The 16,448-nt window shown below is 53.2% G+C and overlaps 1 protein-coding gene across 1 annotated transcript; it reads left to right on the forward strand.

The window, feature by feature from the left end:
* The first annotated feature begins 1,898 nt into the window (after positions 1 to 1,898).
* Krt82 (keratin 82) lies at positions 1,899 to 11,317 on the forward strand. The gene is given in 10 exon segments (XM_052161118.1): positions 1,899 to 2,171; positions 2,173 to 2,304; positions 4,233 to 4,441; positions 6,623 to 6,683; positions 7,284 to 7,379; positions 7,694 to 7,858; positions 9,698 to 9,823; positions 10,210 to 10,430; positions 10,586 to 10,617; positions 11,082 to 11,317. Coding segments are annotated over 10 exon segments (1,551 nt in total).
* Positions 11,318 to 16,448: the final 5,131 nt, after the last annotated feature.

Raw genomic sequence — 16,448 nt, forward strand, 5'->3', positions numbered from 1 at the left:
GGTGATTGGTCCATCTGCCGTTGTGCCGTGTGAAAAGAAAGCTAACAGCTTTGGAGTAGCAGCCAAACCTCTCACGCATGCCTGTTTCCTTAAACTGCTGCAATAAAACGTCACTGAGCACCCGCGGTCTTCACTGAGTGTGTTGTGTCTAACACCCAGCGGGAACCTCAGAACTGTGAACTCTGGGAACAGATGGTCCTACGAGTGCAGGGAAGGATGCTGTTCTCTGTCCTGAGCCTAGAGTTCCTGAGAGCGAGCGGCATCCATTCTGGAGACAGAGGGAGGAGGGTGGCGGCTTTGTGGCATCCTTGCTCAGAGCACTACCGGTCCTCCCCAAAGCATTACCACTATTCACACCGCTTCCTGGGCCCTATCACTGCCAACTCCATCTCCTAACACCCAGCCCACTCCGCCATCTGCCTCCCAACCATCACCTGACCTCTAATTATAGCCTTCACTCTCAGACCCAGAGCTAAGAGGGCAACATGAAATGGCCCAATTAGACAAGAATTCCCAAGGCCCAAGACAGTTTTACATTCCAGTCTGCTGATGTATAGGTGACAAGGGACAAAGGCTCTGAACCCAGGCTTCTTCCTCTGAAACTACAAAGCACATGAGGGCAGACAGAATGGGGTTCAAGCCCAGCCTTGTCACCACCAGCCCCATATGAGATTCCTTTCTTCATGAGGTTATAGATACGAAAGGCCCAGGATGGTCTTGGATCATAGTAAAGCCTCTAATTAACACGTCCGTGCTATGGGCTTGTGGCCTGGACATAATCTAAGTAAGAAAGAGAAAGCTTTTTGGCCCATCAGGTGGTTTGAACGGGTAGTAAAAGGCTGAGGGGGCTTTGAGCATCTCATGCTAATAAAAAAGCTTTGATCCATCTGGAACATTCCCAAGGACAAAACTGTCCCCACAGGCACCCCCAGGCATTAGCAGGCCTAGTCACCATCTCACTGTCCTCTCCTGTCCTCTCCTGTCCTCTCCTGTCCTCTCCTCTCCTCTCCTCTCCTCTCCTCTCCTCTCCCCTCCCCTCCCCTCCCCTCCCCTCCCCTCCCCTCCTCTCCCCTCCCCTCCCCTTCCCTCCTCTCCCCTCCCCGCCTCCCTCCCCTCCCCTCTCCCCTCCCCTCCCCTCCCCTCCCCTCCCTGCCTCCCTCCCCTCCCCTCTCCTCTCCTCTCCTCTCCCCTCCTCTCCCCTCCTCTCCCCTCCTCTCCCCTCCTCTCCTCAGGCTCGGTCTCCCTTCCCAAGCAGTGGACTGTCCTGCTGTGTGCTGTGGACCCAGTGTCCATGCCCAGAGGACCCTTGACCCAGCTGTGCAGGAGCATGGGGGCTTCCAACGCAGGGACAAGGAGTGGTAAGCCATGGAGAGCTTCTTCCTCCATGGGTATGTCTAAGGGTGTCTGGAGGCCCATGAAGTAGTGAAGCATTTGTAGGAAGACACTAATACAGCCCTCTGGTAAACAATGTCTTAATTAAAATCTCTGTCCCACCTCCATCTCAGGGAAGTCCCCTTCGATGAGCAACCCAGAGTTCCACTCTCCCTGGCGGCTAAGCTACTGGATACAGCATCCATAAGTGCAGGGTTGGCCCCTTTCATCATTTCCATAAACAAGGAAGGAGGACAAATGGACTTTTATGGGACAATCCCCCCCCCCCCCCCCCCGCTGCATTGACCACTGGCTCCTTCTTGCCCTTTGCTACCCTAATTTGTACCCTGTTCCTAGTAGCTGCAAATACCCCAAGCTCATAAACCTGATTTAGTAGTGATTAGGGGTTTGGACCGGTCCAGTCCCCCAGCCCCCACCAAATAAAAGGGGGAAAGCTGAGCCACGGTTCTGTCAGTCCGGTCCCCGCTCTTCTTCCTCTCCAGGGACCCACCTCTGCCTCCCAAGTCATGTCTTGCCGAAATTTCCAGCTGAGCTCCAGATGTGGCAACCGGAGTTTCAGCTCGTGCTCTGCCATCACGCCCCGGATGGTCACCCACTATGAAGTGAGCAAGGGGCCCTGTCGGCCCGGGGGCGGCGGGGGCCTCCGAGCCCTAGGCTGCCTTGGCTCTCGGAGCCTATGCAACGTGGGCCTCGGGAAGCCCCGTGTGGCCTCCAGATGCGGCATGCCAGGCTTCGGGTACCGAGCAGGAGCCGCCTGCGGATCTCCCGCCTGCATCACCCCCTGTCACCATCAATGAGAGTCTGCTTGTCCCGCTGGAGCTGGAGATTGACCCGACGGTGCAAAGGGTGAAGAGAGATGAGAAGGAGCAGATCAAGTGCCTGAATAACCGATTCGCTTCCTTCATCAACAAGGTAGGGGCAGCCAGGGTGGGGCGGGGCGAGGCGAGCGCAGCTGAAGAGAGCATCCTGGATCTGCTCTATCTGGCAGACAGGAAGAGGCATCTGTCCGTGGGCCTCTTGAGTACTCCATGACCGTTTGACACTGAAAATTCCTGCTTTCCAGCCCAGACTAGCAGCACTCCTCCAGCCTCTGTCCCAGTACTTAGATTGCAGGCGCACATAACCACACCCGATCCAAGCCCTCCCACTCTTCACTTTTTAAGAATATGACCTTTCTCAGTGTCTCTCTGACAAATCACCAAGGTTGTCAGAGAGCAGACTTTCAGAGAGACTTCGAAAGTGATATGAACGAGATGGCAAATGCTCGGGAGCTAACAGCCTTTGCTTGAGGAATAAAGCTGCCTCCTGTGTACCTGTTCCAAGACTCTTAGACCTGAGGGCAGGTCTAAGATCATAAACAGCAAGAACCCCCCAAATTTCCACCTGTTTAGGCCTGGGGTGAGGCAGAAGTGGAGCAGAGTTCTGAGCACAAGGTGGCTGTTACCCAAGGTTTACACTTGGCAGCCCCCAAACCAAAGCTTCAGGAAGCTACAAAGCAGAGTGGCATGTGACCTTTAGGTGGCACTGAGCTGGCCTGTCATCCCTAATTCCCCTGGGTTTGTCTCTACACCCTAAAGACTCAGAACCCATGCCAAGCACTAGGCTATTGCTTCTGGAAACACCAAGGATTGGGGCAAATATGCCCGAGCCTGAGTTCTGGTAGAGCCTGCTTCTCTTACCCTGAATCTCTATAGAAGCTGCTCACAGCTCAGCCTCACAGCTCAGCCTTGGGGATTTTGCTGCCTGGTTTGGTGGTGGACAGATGATACAGTGGGATACTCAAGGGAGGTGATCAACACAAATGTGCCCGTGATGTCAGGCATAGTGGTACATGCATGTAACACATGGGAGGCAAAGACAGAAGGATCAGAGTTCAAGGCCATGCCCAGCGACAGAGTGAGTGCAAGGCCAGCCTGAAATGCATAAGACCCCGTATCAATCCCAATCCCCTAAAGACACAGGCCAGTAACATGGATCAAAGGGTAAAGTCAGTGGCTGCCAAGCCTGACATCGTGAAGCAGATCCCCAGAGGCCACATGCTGAAAGGAGAGAACTGACTCCCCCAAGTTGTCCTCTGACTTCCACATGTGTGCCATGACACGGGTACACATACACACTCACACACAAACTTGCAATGACTGAAAGGAGCTGGTCCATCAACACTATTTTACTTTTAAAGTCTGTTATGATCAGGGGGCCTCAGCCATGAGCTTCTATAAGGCTGCTGGTGTAACTGCTGACCACAATTAGAGGAACACCCCTTCTGCAGCTATCTCAAGATGCCCTCTATGGGAACCGCATTGCAAGGCCCCACACGATGCTCTGTGTGCTGGTAACAGGCACGCAGGTGTCCAGATCAACTCATGCAGCTGCTTCTAAGTGTGAGTCCAACCCACTAAAACACAAGAGGTAGACCACAGCTTACCTGCATTACTGGGAGCCCGCTTGCCTCAAATGCTGCCCCATAAACTGGAGCAGCAGAGACAGGAAGAGTCAGCAGAGCTAGGGCACCACCCTTGACCTGCCCTGTGCCCTTGGAGCCAGGCATTCCTGTGTGGGTGTGCTTATGGCAAGGAGAGGTTCACAAGGGGAAGAGGCATGGTCCAGGTCATGGGCTTCCAAGGGGCCAGCCAGAGAGCCGCCTGCAGACTGTCCCATGCACTTGGGACAGCAGCCTTTCGGCCCCAACATGGACCACTGAGGGGGGAAGGAGAGTCCCGTAAGGTCCATAAGGCCAAGGAGACACAAAGACACACCCCTCTGGGTGTCAGTCTCTGCAGAGACCCACCCGATGATGCTCTCCGGGTCCTTTCTGTATGGTGACACCCATTCTCGGGCAGGTGCGATTCCTGGAGCAGAAGAACAAACTGCTGGAGACCAAGTGGAACTTTATGCAGCAACAGAGAAGCTGCCAGAGCAACATGGAGCCGCTCTTCGAAGGCTACATCTGTGCACTGCGGCGGCAGCTGGACTGTGTGTCCGGGGACCATGGCCGACTGGAGGCTGAGCTCTGCAGCCTCCAGGATGCACTGGAGGGCTATAAGAAAAAGTAAGTGGCCTCGACCTTCACTCTGCCAAGGGACTAGAGCAAGCAAGCTGCAGAGACAACTCAGACCCCAGGCTCCTTGTCTATGAAGCAGGGAACTTGACAGCGGAACCAGTAGTGTAGAGCGACTTCCCCACAGTGGAAGCCGTGGAGTGTGCCTTTGTCCCGTCTCCCTGCCTTCCACGCCGCTTAAATGGGGGCTTTGAAAGATCTTGCTGCAAAAGTTCTCTCACCTGCTACTTGTGGAGCCCCAAGTCTGCTCCAGCTACACTCCTAGTTGGGATTCTATTTTGCCAAACCCTTTACACAGCAAGAACTGCACCCTAGCCCCTGACCATCCCCAGTGTTGTCTCCTCCAGGATTCTGGAGCTCCTCTTCTCTCCATTTGACAAGCCTCCTCTCAGGAGTCCCTCATCCCCATCCAGATACCACAGCTCACATCCTGTCTCCTGACATCTGCCTTCCCTGTCGTCCCCTAGAGGGACCATGGGTTTCACCCACTCTCCAGAGGACGGGCCCTGAGCCTGCCACTCAATGTTAATGAAATGGAGATCTCTAGCTTGTAGCAGGCCCAGAGAACTTGTTACCTTGAGGATTCCAGGGATGTGTGCTCAGTGCCTCATGGAAATAGATGTATATGGCATGGGATGGGAGATAAATATTTCCACTGAGGAGAAATGGTACAAAAAGACTAGACAAGGAACATGTCAGTAGAGTAGAGCTACGTTGGAGACATGACCGTTAAGTGTCAACCATTTGCCTTCTTGGTGACAGGCACTGTGATGTAGCGTCCCACCCCTACCCCCACAGCAGCAGAAGAACTTTTATACTTACATGTGAATAGGTGCCAAGAAGAACCACAGAAGAGAGAAAAGACAAGGGGCAGGGACAGGGGACATGTTTGGACCATAACCTTGATAGATAATTTTTCTTCCAGTAGACTCTTTCTTCTAAAAGATACCCAAAGCCTGGTATAGTGGTACATATCTTGTAATACCAGCGCCCAGGAGGCTAGGATGGGAGAAGCATGAGTTCTGGGCTAGCCTGAACTACATAGTGAGTTTAAGAGTTACAAAGTAAGACTCTATCTCAAAAAGTCTTTTAACTTTTTGTCTATTAATTGAGAGCCACAGTAGACTTGAAAAAATGGGGGGAGGAAGGGGGAGCAGGTGACTGACAGGAAGTTTGTGGGAGTGGGCAGAGGCCGGGCTCAGAGGGGCCATTCCTTCTTTGAGAGGTACATAGTAAGGCAAGTTTAGACTGGTTCACAACTCAAAATGAGATTTTTGGGTTTTGAATATGATGTCCTTCTGTTACATCAACCACAATAGGAAACTCCTACACAACACTTGTCCCAGTCAGCACATTGTCAGAGGACATCACGGGTGTCAACTAACTCTTAAGAGCCCTCCGAGGCAGGCCTGGGGATACCCCTGTGAATAATGAGGACTGAAAAGCCATCACCCACTGGATTTGGTTATGTCTAGTGTGTGACTAAGTGGGGATTTGAATGTAGGCAGTAGCTTCAGACCTCCTTGTCAAAGCTAGGCAGAGCTTTGCTGGACCAAAGAAATATGGTCACTAGGAGCACAGGCTGATTCCACGCACTGGTTCTCCTCATCAGTCTCTAGAGCTAGACTAAACCCTGACTCCTATTCCCTCTGCCTCGGGTACAGTGTGTGGGCTGAGGAGGGAGGGGCGCACCTGGGCTGTTTCTGTGCTCTGGTAAGTAGGTAATTGCTACCTCTGCCGCTGGGCTTCAGGTGGGGGCCAGACATACCCTGCAGGCAAGGAAGAGGCACAGGGTCAGCTGGGAATCTCCCTAGGACTACAGCCACCTCAGAACAGCTCGGGAAAGATGACCTGCTAGGAGCATGACCTTTCTCCCTTTTCCAAAGGAAATAGTTAAATGAGAGGGCTTCCTCTGCTGCAAGAGAGAGAGGTACTGTGGAGGATCCCAGGGCACGAATCATCACAGAAGCAGGCTGGTGGTGGCGAGAAGGGGCAGGCTGAAAGGTGGCAGGTGCTCTGGTGACAAGAGTCTGTCCCTAGACGGAAAGAACTACGTAAGGATATGGAGAGAAGGCTAGAGAACAGGTCCGCAGGCACAGCTGGTACACCTTGCCCCTCAGAGGACTCTTCCAAACTCTGCACCTTAACCAAAGCAATGCTCCCTCCCCATAGGTACGAAGAGGAACTGTCCCTGCGTCCCTGTGCTGAGAATGAGTTTGTCACCCTGAAGAAGGTGAGATGGTGTATAATGAAGCGAAGGAACCAGATTCCAGCCCTAGGCGTGTACACATCCATGTCCCAAGACCACTTTCACAAATAAGTTCCTCTCCCTTGGTCTCTGGTGTTGACCCTGGAAAAGAATGCCTGTCAGCCCATTCAGCTCTGCCCTGCCTAGAAACAGGGATTGACCCTTATCTCCACACATCCTTCCACGGCCTTCCACAGGATCAGAGCTAGGGAATGACTGTGAATCGACCTGCCCAAGCAACTGCCTGCCCATGTGGCTAATGCCAAGTGAGAAACAAAACAATTGCCCATTTAACCCCAGGCATAGAAGCAATCACCTAGATCCTCAGCTGGGAACTACGTGGCTCCAGGCTCCCCTGCAAAGGGGCTGTGGGGAGCCTCTGGCACCTTGCCTTCTTCATCCTCCCTATGGGGCTCAAGCCCAGCCTTCCCCTTCTCGGCCCCATCACCCTTTGTCTCCACCTGGGGCTCAGAGAGGAGGCCTGAGCCCACAGCCATCCCTGCCATCGCTTGCCCAGGCTTGGCTAGTGTTGGGTATGGCTCTGCATGCCCCCGATCCAGGTTATGATCTGTCACTGTGTTACAGGATGTGGACACGGCCTTCCTAGTGAAGGCTGACCTGGAAACTAACTTGGAGGCTCTAGAACATGAGATCGAGTTCCTGAAAGCCCTGTTTGAAGAGGTATTCAAGGCTACTAGGTCTTCTGGGCGATCTGTCAGGCAAATTCCAGAGGGACATAGGTGGACGGGGAGGCTGAGGCAAGCACTAGACGGACAGACATCTCATGCACTCAGGGAGTGAGACTCCCCAAAGCCACCCAGTTAAATGGTTGTCAGGTCTCCCCTAGAGATATTCTGGGCCACCATAGGGATAAGGGACAAGGGGTAGGTTGGAGACTACGGGCAGGGAAAGCAGGAACAGCCATAGGATGTCTGCAGCAGGCTCCTTTCATGGCTGTACCCTCGCCGTTCACTCTTCCTGCGTGACCTCCCCAGGAGATCAGCCTGCTGCAATCTCAGATCTCAGAGACATCAGTCATCGTGAAGATGGACAACAGCCGGGAACTGGACGTGGACAGCATCATAGCCGAGATCAAGGCCCAGTACGACGACATCGCCAGCCGCAGCAAAGCGGAAGCAGAGGCCTGGTACCAGTGCCGGGTAAGGCTGGGGTGCAGAGGGTCTGAGAGAAACATCAGAGTAGAGGAGGGGGCAAAGGCAGGGAGTGGGGAGAAGCAGAAGACAGGGTTTCGGGGCTCTCTGCCCCTTTAGAATAGCTAACGACCGAAATGTCTGAGCCACTCCACAGCACTAAGGAACCCACATAAATCCAAGCTCTGGTCTTTCTGCCAGGTCAGGTCTCTACAGAGCTGAAGGACTCCACAGATAGGCCAGCTCTGTCACCAGGGTGCCAGGTCCCCAGCTCTGTTTAATCCATAGGCTCACTGGAGTGGCCCTCTAAGCAGCATGCAATCAGTATAATTGGTGTTGGTGGCAGAGGGGGTGTCTGAGCTTCACAGTGTAGGTGGAGGCCGCTGGCTTGGGTGTTACTGTGCTGGAGCAGAAACAGTGATTAAGGGTGCTCCAGACTTAGTAATTAGGGGCTTGCTGGGAGGGCAAGGGGAGCCCTGGGGCAGCTGGATCTAACAAGCCATGTCATCTCAGCCTCAGTGGCTTGTCTGTGTCCTGCAGTGCACAAGCACTCACCCCCTGGCTCCCACGTTCAGCAACTGTTTGTTGAGCATCTCTCGCATGCGGAGCGCAGAACGTGGAGCTGCAGATGCAGCAGGGACAGGGATGGGCAACAAGCCTGACTTCCTGCCATTCTCCTTCTTGGAGACAGAGCCAAGGGCAGGTAATAAGCATGACAGGGTACGAGCTCCGGGGAGCGGGTGTCACGTGGTGTCACACAGGAGCTCCGGGGAGCGGGTGTCACGTGGTGGCACACAGCATCGCCATGAAGAGGATCAGAGAGGGTAACCCACAGAGGTTCTGTGGAGTGTGGCTTTAAAAAGGATCGTGGGAGATGGTGGCAGTAGAATGTCCCTGTTAGAAGGAGTCTATGGTCCCATCAGGAAAGACACTGGTCCAGCCACACCCAATTCCATGGGACCGCTCGGCAGATTCCAAGGACAAGCAGAGGGTTTCCACAGGTAATAGGAGGGGCAGCACATGGACTCTTGACAAATAGGGACACTGACATTTGACCTACTCTCAGAGGACACATGATGCTCATAAGCAGAGAACAGAAGAAGGGCAGCTAAGTTAATTTTTTTCCACTTCGAATTTGATTTCTGATTGTTTGTTTGCTTGTTCTGAAGTCAGCCAAAGCAAGACATCACATTGTTTTGGTTCTGACTATCCAACCCCAGGTTGAACATATAATCCTTCTAAAGTCCACAGGACAAGGAAAATGGAAATAGCCCTCAGGAGAGCTCAGGCTGTGGGACAGAGAAGGGACCAGATGCAAAAGGAGGACTCTGGGAGTGTAGGGATCAGGGACTGGGGCTATGTGACATAGGAATAAGGAGCAGCCACATGAGGGCCCTGTCATCAATGAGAACTGGAAAAGGAGCAGGACGTGTGATAAGTATGGTCATAGAGCACAGTCACGGAGCACCTCAGCTAGGAAGAAACAGGACGTGGGATAAGTATGGTCATGGAGCACAGTCATGGAGCACCTTAGCTAGGAAGAAACAGGATGTGGGATAAGTATGGTCATGGGGCACCTAAGCCAGGAAAAAAATGGGATTCGGGATAAGTATGGTCATGGAGCATAGTCATGGAGTACCTCGGCTAGGAAGAAATGGGATTCAGGATAAGTATGGTCATGGAGCACAGTCATGGAGTACCTCGGCTAGGAAGAAATGGGATTCAGGATAAGTATGGTCATGGAGCATCTAAGCTAGGAGGCCAACGGACAAGAGGCCGGGGACAGTGAGCAAGGGGCCAAGAGATGCCACAGTTAAGAGCTGGAGTCTCACTTCTCTGTCCCGGCAGTATGAGGAGCTGAGGATGACGGCTGGGAACCACTGTGACAACCTACACAACCGCAAGAATGAGATCCTGGAAATGAACAAGCTAATCCAGCGGCTGCAGCAAGACATTGAGACAGTCAAAGGCCAGGTGAGGTCCCGGGATGGCCGGGAGAACCCTCCAGAGGACCACCTGCCTGCCAGGCTATGAAGGGCAGGACAAACCTTGTCAGTGAGGAAGAGAGACAAGCACAGGCCACGTGTCTCACAGGAAGCAAGCTGCCCACCAGCTGCATGTGCAGCCTGTCAGAGTCAGGCTCCCTGCTGACAGAGAAGTAGAGGCAGAGGAGCAAACTCAGGCTCACTCTCACCCTGCCATTCTGACCTTCAACACGATCAAGTTGCTTATAAAATTAGCCCTACTCAATTCTCCTAGGTTTGTGAGAACCAGCCAGGCACTCCTATTTATTAGCCACAACCCCATCCCTGTTTCTCTGTTTCTAGTCCCAATAACACCTTCCTGTGCCCTCTCCCCAGCGATGCAAACTCGAGGGAGCCATTGCCCAGGCAGAGCAGCAGGGAGAGGCCGCCCTCACTGATGCCAAGTGCAAGCTGGCAGGACTGGAGGAGGCCCTGCAGAAGGCCAAGCAGGACATGGCCTGCCTGCTCAAGGAGTACCAGGAGGTGATGAACTCCAAGCTGGGGCTGGACATCGAGATCGCCACCTACAGGCGCCTGCTGGAGGGTGAGGAGCACAGGTGAGCAGAGATGGGCGGGCAGAGGCTGCCATTGGCATCCCGCAGTCTAGGGGAGCAAAGCACAGTCTGCCACCCCCACTTCTTAGCACAGTGAGGGCAGAAAGCAGGGCTCCCCTCAAGGCAGGAGCCTGACCTCTTTTCCCTTCTTTCTCTAGGTTATGTGAAGGCATCGGGCCTGTGAATATCTGTAAGTAGCTGAGTCACAAATCCTGGCCTCTGGGTCTGGGGTTTTGGTAGGATTCCTAGATGGAAACCCACCACATTCCACCCAGCCCTCCGGAGCCCCTCACATCCCCAGGGGATGAGCTTGTCTGCCATACTTCCTGTGCGGGTAGAGAAAATCCAACAGGGCTGCCCACCCAGGCCAGCACCTGAACAAAGGATGTTTTGCTGGAGGGTTAACAGCAGGGCCAGGAGAGAGGTGCAAGGCAAAAAGAGTCTGAGAGGGGCCAGGCATTAGTCCCAGCTTCACCAAGGCTCCAGGAAAAGAGGGGCTGAATGTATGGGGTGCTTCGAAACACTGGGTATGACTAGAAAGGGTAGACGGGTCCTGGGAGGCAGGTAGGAGTGCTGGGAGGTTCAGAGACTGGGATGGCCCAGGATAAGAGATGGTCCACGTGGGGCACTGAGCATGCTTTCCTGTCCCCACAGCTGTCAGCAGCTCCAAAGGTGCCGTTCTCTACGAGCCCTGTGTGGTAGGCACGCCCATGCTGAGGACCGAATACTGCACGGGGACCACGGGTGTCCTGAGGAACAGTGGGGGCTGCAGCGTTGTGGGCACCGGTGAACTCTACATCCCGTGCGAGTCCCAAGGGCTTCTGGGCTGTGGAAGTGGGCGGAGCTCCAGCATGAAGATGGGGGCGGGTAGCAATTCATGCAGCCGCTAGTGTTAGGCTACTCAGATTCTGAAAACCCTGGATATCACATCTCTACAGGGCTGAAGACCAAACTACTCCAAAACTCTCCCTTCCCACACCAAATACACAATGCTGTAGGATACTCCTGGGAGTTGAGCTACTCCTAACCCTGATCTACCCTAGGATACTCCTGGGAGCTGAGCTACTCCCAGTCCTGCTCACATCTTTAAAGCCACCCTTCACATACCTAGATGCAGACCCCAAGCTGGACACAGAGTATGTGGGGACACAGAGAAGGGGGCTTTATTGACTCTGTCACCTGGGGTAACAAGTCAACTCTAATACAGTCAAGAGAATGGCTATCACATCTTACCACTTCTCTCCCACAGGAGAGATAGCCAGCTGGACACACTACAGTTCTGTTTTGCAAAAGGCTCCATACCACTTTCCTCACAACGCCAGCCCTGTCCTTTCTACCCCATACCTAAGCTTCGCCATCACCTTTCCCTCTGGCTCTCAAATATCTAAGAAAATTGAACTAATAGAACCCACCTGGGGCATGCAGTACTATATATAAAAAAAAAAAAATTAAAAGGAGACTCCCCATTCACATTCTGAATCTCAAAACCTAGATCTACAGTCAGAGCTTCAGGGTCACTGGTCACTGTGTCTCCTCAGCATCGAGACTCTAGAATGTTGGGTACTGTGTTGAGCTCAAAGTAAAATACAGTGCTCCTTGGCAGCTGACGGTGAGAGGTGCCTGAAACGAAGGTAATGGTGCATGGCGTGGTTGCTGCTCAGACAATTAAGAGCCAGTCTTGGTTATGACGCCTTAGCTCTAGCCCCGCCTACCGCCTTAGCCCTAGCCCCGCCTACCTCTGTACATAACTTCCTGCCCCCTCTCATTTAGTCCCTCTAGCTTTGAGCCTTGGGTCTAGTAGAAGCATAGTGCACCCACATAGTGGTATGGGGCTGTCCCAGTCACTTGGAGGCTCACTCAGGGTCTGAGAGAGGGAAGAGATGCTAGGCTGACATAGAAATCCTGAGCGCCTGGAGTACAGATTCTTTCTGGGGAGTCTCTGAGCTGTCTGTTTCCAATAAACTTACTCTGTTCACACACACTCTAGGAACCAAAATGTCTCACCCTGCTCAGTGTGGGGTTGTGCTAAAGGAAAGGGAACTCACGAGGAGCCTTCAAAGATTGCAGTCTAGGGAGTTATATTCATGGGAAAACCTCACCTACATGGTACATGAGTGGCCTGGAATAAACATGATGGCGTACGATTCATACCGAAAACCTGCACATCACACACCTACAAGGCGCTCTGTGCACTATGAACAGCAGCCTCCCCAATCCATGGAAGTGCACACACACATCCAGAGGCAACCCACAGAGCCTTATCATGCTACGTCAGGACTTAGCATCTCCAATCTCCACCATCCATCCCCATGGCCTGGGAGCTCCCACGGGGCAAAGCTTTGGAAACGAGTGGCCTGAGAGGAGGCTCAGGACACTCCTCTAACCTCTCCTCAGTTGAGGAGCCTAAGGACTCTGGAACAAGCCTGGAGACCAGCTTCCCTTCCCTTCGTGAAGGGAGTCCCACCCTTCACGAGGCCCTAGCACCCTCCCCCCTGGCTGCATTGGCCTCAGAGTTCACACCTCCTCATGAGTTTTCTGCCCCTTGTGGTGGCCCCTGCTGGAGTCAGAGGTGCCTCCTCCTTCCCACAACCACATTCAGACATCCCACAACTTCCATCCTGTGCATAGCCCTGAGCTAGAGGTCCATGATACCGAGATGAGAAACAGGGCCTGTTAACACCTGAGAACTCTGGGCCGAACTGTGCAGCCATAGATAATGCTCAGAACAAACTAGTGGCTGTGCTGAAAGCCAGTTAGAGAGGCTCACAGAGACCCCAGACCAGAGTGTGGCGGGAAGCCCGGAGCTGTAGAGTCTGGGCAGCTTGTTTGAAAGAACCCTCTCATCCACTTTTTGCTTAGGCAATCTAGTTTTGTTTTGCATTTTACTTTTGAGATAGGGTCTCTCTATGAAGTCTTGACTGTCCTGGAACTTGCTGTACAAACCAGGATAGCCTCAAACTCAGAGAGATCCTCCTGCCTCTGCCTCCTGAGAGCTGGGATCGAAGGTATGCACCACCAGACCCAGACAACAACAGAAATTAAGTATCTGCCTGAGTCAGGCTACCAGATTACAGTAGTGTACAGGGGTGAAGGAGACAATCCTCCTTTTAAGTAGCAATTCCAAGGGCCCTTAGACAAGAGAGGTGAGACTGGGGATACCTTTGGCAGGCCTGTGCCAGGGTGTGCCACTAGGAAATTACCCCTCACAACAGATCTAGTGTAAAAGGTTTATTGGGGAAGGGGAGAAAGCAAAAGGCCGCCTCTGAGTAAGGACATGAAAGAGAGACAGACAGACAGACAGACAGAGACAGAGAACAGAACCCTTTCCCCAGCTCCCAGCTTCCTTCCCCCAGTGAAAACTAGGGGAGATCTGGGGTGCCGGGACCTTTTATGAGCCACACCTGCCATACCTGAAGTACTTAGAGGTGGCAGGTGATGATGTAATCTACTGCAGGGTCCCTGAAGTTAGATGGAAGCCCCCGATGGAAATACCTGATTGCTTACACCTGTGACAGGATGCTAACTGGCACAATCACAGCTGAGAACCGTGTGTTGGTTTCCAAAATGTTACACATAGAGTTGCCTAGCCAGTCCACTCCTGGATACATACCCATGAGAAATGAACATGTGTTTCCACACACTTTAAAAAGCTGAGACATTGTTTATAATAGCTAAGACTTGGAAACGACTCAGCTATCCATCCGCAGATAAGCAAAATGATATGGCACAGCCAGGCAGGGAAATATGGCTTTAGTCCTGGGAAGGAATACAATGCTAATGTGTGCTACAGCACGGGCAATCCTTGAAGCACGCGAAGTGAAAGAAGCTGGCTCGACTGGCCACTCATCGGATGACTCCTGCAAGTGTCAGGAAACCCACAGAGATAGAAGGGGAAGGGGAAGGGGAAGGGGAGCTCCTTGGGGCCAGCCAGAGAAGAAGTTGAGAGCCAGGGAAATAATGACAGCCTCAGATATCAGTGATCAGATGGAAACTTTACATAAGCATGCTGTGTGGAGCTGTGCATTACACTCCGGCGCTTTTAAGGGCAGCTTAATGGGAGTACAGATCTGAAGCGCTGATTATAGCTGTTGTCTCTGACAGAGATGTGGATGGGTGGTGGGGGCAGGGTTGAGTGGTGGGGGCAGGGCACGACAGAACTTGAGGTCTCAGTTTAGTCAGCAGGACTCAAAAGCCCACCCCCTTCCCCAGGAAGAGCAGCAGGTAGCAGACAAGCCTGAACCTCACGGGTCTGCAGGTCTGTGGGAAGAGGGAAACTCTTACTGGAAGGCACAGCAGCTGGCAGGGGCATAGAGAGGGAGAGCTTCCATCTCTGCGCGCCCCTGTCCCTGCCAAGCTCCCTCCTGGTTTATTATAACCCAGGGCTCCCAACCTGAAATGCTCTTGGGCTGGAATCGGGGAACCAACCCCTGTGAGACTTTGAGGTCAGTGGGGCTCCTGAGAGTGTCTTCTGGAAGGCAGAGGACCCCAAGCAAGTGCTACCCGCAGCAGCCAGGGACACCCCAGCTCAGGCCTGGTTACATCTCAGGGGTTCCACACAACTTCTTCAGGTTGTGTTGTCTTGCCTTAACGAACTCTCCCGTCCACACCTTGTGGGAGGTGACTCAGCAGGCAGAAAGTGCCTCCTGGTGGTGACCTGCTAATTCTCATTCCACTCTTCTCAAAAATACCTTCCTCTGTACAGCCCCACTGGGTGCCAGGAGACAGCAGAAATCGCCTATCTTGGTGGGGGGCATGAATCTAAACCTTGCTGCTCAGTGAGGGCCCAGGAAAGACAGCTGGGAGCAACTTGCAAAGCTGTGAGGAGGGCAGGAGGAGCCGGAAGTGAGCAGTATATTCCTGTGTCTGCCTTCCCAAGTGTCTCACAAGCTCATGTGCCTCTCCTGCCCTGGCTGTCAAGTGCTTTCTGCCTCAGAGCTTGTCCCTAGAATCCTCTGCTCCTGTGCTTCCCAGTTCCCTTCCTCAGCCAGTCACCTCTGTGGTCCCAGGTCGCTTCAGCATCTTTCCAGCTAGTGTTACCAAGCACTCGGAAAGAAACCCAACAGCTTGGGTTGGGACAATGACTTCAAAACTGGCACTGTGATTCTGGGGACTAAGGACTATACATTTGAGGCCTGCGTGGAGTACAGAGAGTTCTAAACCAGTCTGGGCAACTTAGTAGGAGATGAGGAGGGGGAATATAGCTCAGTGGTAGAGCAGTTGCCTAGCATGTACAAGGCCCTGTGTTCAATCCCAGTATAGGGTGGGGCAGGGGTAGGGAGTGGAGAGAGGGGGTGGGGAGGGGGGAAGGGGAAGACACTGAGCAGAGGAAGGGAAGCTGGGACATCAGAACCAAAGGGCAGGAAGATGCTGCCCTGCTGGCATTACAGTCAATGCACACACCGAGAAAGCATGGTGGAGCTCTGTGGAAGCAATCTAAGCTACACACACTGCCAAGAACATTTTCACTCTGGGCTGGTTACGTGGGGTAGGCAAGAAATTTGAATCCTGTCAGTAAAACTCATCCTTTGGTAGGTAGCGGGTGTTGCCCAATAAAAGTGGATCCTCTAAGAAAACCTAAAAGTGGATACCTCCTCTAAGAAAACCTTTGAACTCTTGGTCTGAGAAAGCACAGACAGGAAGGTTCTGGACAGTGGTGACTTCTGCCTCTGACCCACCCACCCAGCCAGCACTTTGGAGGGGCCTCCAGAACTTGCTTCCCAGGCAGGAGCATGTCTCAACATGAGAAGCTCAGCACAAACTCCTGCCCAGGCAGAAGGAGGAGTTCAGCAAAGCCTCCTCAGCTCCTGGGCTTCCCCTCCTGTCCTTCCCACACACACCCACAGGCCCAGCCAGGCCTACCTGGGCTTCCTGGGCCTTCCCTGGTTACCTAGGAGGGGGTCCCCTCCCCTCCCACTCAGACTGTCTCCCTCCTCCCATGCCCCAGATAGCATCATGATGACCCAGCAATGGAGACTCAGTCACACCACCGAGGAGAGGCAGATCTCTGGGATTACACCCAGG

The sequence above is a fragment of the Apodemus sylvaticus genome, chromosome 17, assembly GCF_947179515.1.
Source record: "Apodemus sylvaticus chromosome 17, mApoSyl1.1, whole genome shotgun sequence".
Lineage (NCBI taxonomy): Eukaryota > Metazoa > Chordata > Mammalia > Rodentia > Muridae > Apodemus > Apodemus sylvaticus.